This window comes from Agrilus planipennis, unplaced genomic scaffold (assembly GCF_000699045.2).
Source record: "Agrilus planipennis isolate EAB-ADULT unplaced genomic scaffold, Apla_2.0 scaffold38, whole genome shotgun sequence".
Classification (NCBI taxonomy): domain Eukaryota; kingdom Metazoa; phylum Arthropoda; class Insecta; order Coleoptera; family Buprestidae; genus Agrilus; species Agrilus planipennis.
In genome coordinates, this window is record NW_020438882.1 from 865,193 (window position 1) to 870,373 (window position 5,181).

Here is a 5,181-nt window from a genome sequence, read left to right on the forward strand (position 1 = left end):
CTTCAATTATACAATTTGTTACAAGTTGATAAATAATCGCGTCACTTGCGGTATGACTCATAGCCAATTATAATTTTGCTTGACTTTGTTCCTCAAATTACTCTCTATTAACTCTGTTAATTAATTTAATATTCACAACATGTTTTATTTATTCAAGTGAATTTATTGTCCTTAAGCCTACCTTCATGTGTGGCATTTATACGGTTATATTTTATAAGAAATAATTGAATAAAAACCTGGCATTTATGCACTTGGAACCCGCGTATTTACAATTTATCTAATTGAAAAATATATCTCTATAACTACCTTTTAAAAAAATGTATGAAGCATATCAATTAGATTAGGTTAGGTTAGGTTAGTATTCCGTTTCCAATGTACCTAATTCTTTGCTGTTTAAATTTTCTTTCTTTGGAAAATAGATACTACGATAAATTAGTCCAAATATAGTGAAGTATTTTATTTTTCACACAAATTTCATTAAACTGTGTGTTTTTTTTAACACATTTTTGTTAAAATAAAATTAAAAACTGAATTAATTTTGTTTTATTAAAATTTAAATCTATCAGAAGCAATTATTCGTAGAAGAAATAAGTATTGCTATAATAGTTTTCAAATCCGAATATTTGCAAAGCCTCCAAAATTATTCATTTAACCTTAATTAGCTTATATCCTCATCTAAAAATGTTACACTGTCATGTCAGTAGATGACCTTAACACAAAAATAACTAAAAACTAATAGTTTCTAATGTTTATCCAATAAAAAACAACTAAAAGTCACTAATGTTCAACTAAAAACATTATGCAAAGAGTAGAATGTTTAACTAATCACAATGTATCTACAGAACAGTTAAATTTCCACCAAAATCTACAGATTTAAATAAAACTTAATAGGAACACATTGAATGTTTGATTTTTTTCTCCTTAAGGGGTATCAATGGCCTCTAGATGTTGTTATTAATGATATTTGCGTAAGTCATTCGTTACTTTAAAATCAAGGCTGCTATATATTAAACATATGACGTAACACTTCACACATTTGTTTTCTTCTCGATTTCGTACAGAGATTTTGTTATTGCGAATAGAAAGACATCAACGTCATGTCTTTTACGTAAAATCAAGTTTTAATTAATATTTAATTTAATATCACAATAAATGATCTTGGATCAAATTATAAATACGAACAAAAATTAAAGAAATGATGGTTAATCTATGCATCTATGTGAATACAAATAATATTAACAATAAGACATAAATTAAGACGTAACTGACCCTTAAAATTTTTTGTTTATTTGATGGGGCTTTGTACCGATTTCGATTGGACACGAAGAGTATGTTGTCAAGAGTGACCTAGGCTGTTTTTTAAATTGTTTATTGGATACAATAATTGCTTTTATTACGAACAATTACAAATAGTTTCATGAAACGTTGTGATTATTGATTTTTGTAGGCAAAATTAAATAAAATGTATCATCGGATATTTTCATATTTTCCCTTGCATATTAAAGAAAGAAAAAGTAGATTGTATAACATTTTCAGCTTCCTGTATTTGTCATTACATTAGAGTAAGTATAAATTTCCTTCGTTCGGTGAATATAGAACAAAGTTTATAGAGAACAAAAGTCGTATGGGGTTTTACGATAACAAAGGGTGAAAATCAAACAAGAGGGGACAAAATTGGCATGAACTCATACCCGAGGGTCTTTTTCTAAAAATCAATACACGTCCTTTGGCATCTTGACAGAATGCGTACCAAACGAATCTTTTTATTCGTTCTGATAAAATATTTATATTTACTGACATACCGTCTATCATATTCCTTGCATAATCGTCCGGAGCCCTATCGTACACGTCTTTATAGACACTCATCTTTTACAGGATTTTAACAAACTTCGTACAGTTGTATATGTGTATACAATGACTCCCTTCTGTCTACATCACAAACAACTCGACTAGACCACTTGGAGCCATTTTACAATAAACTTTTGCGGAACTGTAAAAGGCAACCGTATATTTTTTCTGTTTAATTTAAACGCATTGCAACTCTTTATCGTTCGTAGCTGTGACAACGACGACGCGGCATCTAAGGCGCCGCGACGAAAGCGGCCAGCGCCTGCTTCGTGCGCCTAAAAAATATCGCGCAAACTCAAATCGCGATGTACGAAATTTAATCGATTAATAAAAACTATGCAAATTCGTAGACATTATTGAAACAAAACGGACATTACACAGCAAGTGTTTTCTAGTGGTGGGGACCTGACTGACTGACAAACTGCTGTTGTACCTACTGTTTGTGTTGGTTGTTACTTTGTTTGTTACTTACATTAAAATACGGACGAACGAGACAAACCATGGTCGGCTGCTGTTTTCAGGGTCGACTTCGATGTCGCTGATACCACCAATATTATTAAAAAGTTATTGCATCCAAGCAGCCGGCGCGACGCGGCGCGGCGGACGCAATGCTACGCCATGGCATGCCATGACGTAAAACGAGAAATATTCATGCGACACAAACACATAAAAGATCGGTGTATTCAATTCAAGATCATTGAAGCCGTAATTAACATACCTATTAAAATTATTTAGTTGCACAACTCCTTACGTGTACAACTCCACAGAATCCAGAACGAAAGTCGATGATCCAAAGGTACATCTACACATTCCGACCGGAGAGTGATTTTATTGGATACATTTCTCAAAACTCGAAAACGCCTGGACCATACCTTGGTGAAGCCTATTCTGAGTTATAGTGAGAAGTGAGAGTAGTTAAGAAAGCCTTTAAAAGGAAAATCCAGACGGTAAAAATGGACTATTTCCGTTGCAGTGCCCAGTTATCTAGATTATAATGAATCCCAAATGAAGAGATTCAAAAATTTATAAGAGAAAATGAGACAGTCATGGATAGCGTAGGATGCAGACGTCTTAAAAGGCTTAGATATCTTTATTAAGAATCATCATCATAAGGTCGTCAGTCCTAAAACTGGTTGGAGACGCACCCTCACTCTTTCTTATCCTGAACTAATCTTCGCATTTCCCTAAAACTACGACAACCCACATCCTTAACTATTTGCGAACAGTAATCTAATCTAGGGCTACCTCTACCCCTCCCAACTTCCGTTTCTGCCTCTAATATGTCTTTGACTAGACCTTCATGCCTGAGAAGGTGTCCTACCAACCTATCTCGCCTATTTTTTACTGACTTCCATAGAGTCCTCTGTTCTCCTATTCTTTCCAATACCTCTTCATTTCTAACCTTTATCCACGATATCCTCATCATTAGCCTATAACACCACATTTCGAACGCTTCTAATCTTTTATTTTCCGCCGCGCCCACTGTCGATGTTTCGCACCCGTACAGCGCCGCGCTCCAAACATACATCTTTAACAATTTTTTTGGAAGTTCTAAATTAATTAAGAATGTCCAACGAATATTTCATTACGGTCCAGAAGGGAAAACTAAGAAGGAAATGCCTTGAAAATCGTAGGATGAAGGTAAACGGAAATCCATGAGAAAAACGGAGAATGCATTGGATCGAGATGTTTCTAGTTGTAAGTTGATTTAAGTATTGTCAATTCTATAAGAATTATACGATGTTGTGGTGCTCCCTGAGTCACGTAAGGATCGGAAGAGGACACTGAGTTTATATGCAAAGAAAAATGGAGCTGGGGCAAAGCTGAAGATTATGACTGCGAATGCCCGAAACACACCATCTTTGAATGACCTCTGGTCAAGTACCAAGAGTCACCCTAGGATTTTAAAGGTCTTTAAAGAAATTAATTAAATTAAATTTTTGCCATATAAGATAAAGAATAATTGAATCCTTCAAAACAGGAGATTGAAAAAACAATATTGAGAATCATTAAGGGGTATGCGTAATATTAAGCTGTCTTCTTTTCTTGAAGATGTATCGACTACGATTTTTTATGCAGTTTAACTTTGAGTAAGTATCCACTTGCACTACTGAGTACCTAAATGAAAAAATAGGAGTCTCCTAGTGTTAGAGCCTTTTCACACGAGCTACATTTTGTAGCGCTTCCGTTTCCCTACAGTAGCGCGAAAGTATATACAAAGAACGATTTTTTGCAGCATTTCGATATTGTAGCCTATGTAGTAACGTATCTATTTCAAATTTAAAGAAACAGTTATTAAAATGAAGAAAAACGAAGAGAAGCTTACTTTATTAGCGCTTCTGATAAAGGAAGAATATAAAGAATCGGAAATATACGTTCAATCCTTACAACAGCAATCGATCGATAAAAGGATTTCTCTACATGTTTCCAAGATTTACGTCGAAATGAAAAAAGATTTTCAATCATTCGTTCCACCCATGCTCTTCCTTATATAGTTTGCACTGCAGCTATTCTAAAAGTAGTCTTTGAAATTGTGAAATTTTGACGTCGACTTTGCCCATCATCGGTCTGTTGCACTACTAAAAGTACGCCAGTGTGGAAGCGTTAACGTAAGTAAATGTATTTTTTAGTGATGCACAACAATTACACCACTATTTAGTCGCGCCATTCGAGCAAAAGCTGCTACAATTCAGCGACTATAGTGCTACGTCTTTGAAGCGCTGTTCTCGTGTGAAAGCTTCAATTTAAATTTCAAAAAATCGCACAACTGTAGCGCTTCAGAAACGCTACAAAAACGACTTCGTGTGAAAAGGCTCTTAGTAGCAGAGTAGCGCACATAAACGTTCAAAGTCTGCTACAAAGGAGACTCTTATTAAGGTTTGGCCACACATCGACGAGACGGGCAGGGACCGTGTGCGACACGAGTTTCGTACAAGATTCGACCCTTTACCCTTTTTCTGTCAGTTCGCCTCGTCTAAACAAATGGACGGATTCAGATAGGTACTGGTTTCATGGGTTTCTGAGGGTTTCTCACCTATCACCAAATATAAGATGTAAAATGTGATATATATGAGAACACATGAGAATGCGGTTTTTCATGCAATCCATTTCCAACACTTTTAAAAAATTAGCAGTTTATATGCAAATGCCAAGGATTCAGTACCACAAAATTTATTGCGATGTCTCAGCAAAGAAGCATACAATATGTCAAAATATTTTATTGCTCAATTTGTTACTACTTTTAAACAAAATACTTTATTTTTAAGTCACGCATAGTTACACCTAGCATCTGGTCCTGATTTCTTTTCTCTGTAGTGTATTAATATTATATAT

General features: G+C 34.7%; 1 protein-coding gene across 3 annotated transcripts in view; it reads right to left on the minus strand.

Annotated features, from left to right (window-relative positions):
- LOC108745199 (cerebellar degeneration-related protein 2-like) overlaps positions 1-5,181 on the minus strand; it is a 93,719-nt gene that overhangs the window by 51,569 nt on the left and 36,969 nt on the right. The window contains exon 1 of one of the 3 annotated variants that reach the window (XM_025981538.1): positions 1,803-2,281. The exons of the other annotated variants lie outside the window; for them this stretch is intronic. Coding sequence (XP_025837323.1) covers positions 1,803-1,866 — 64 coding nt within the window. The 5' untranslated portion in view covers positions 1,867-2,281. Of the gene's footprint in view, positions 1-1,802; positions 2,282-5,181 lie in introns of those variants that run through there. 3 annotated transcript variants of the gene reach the window in all.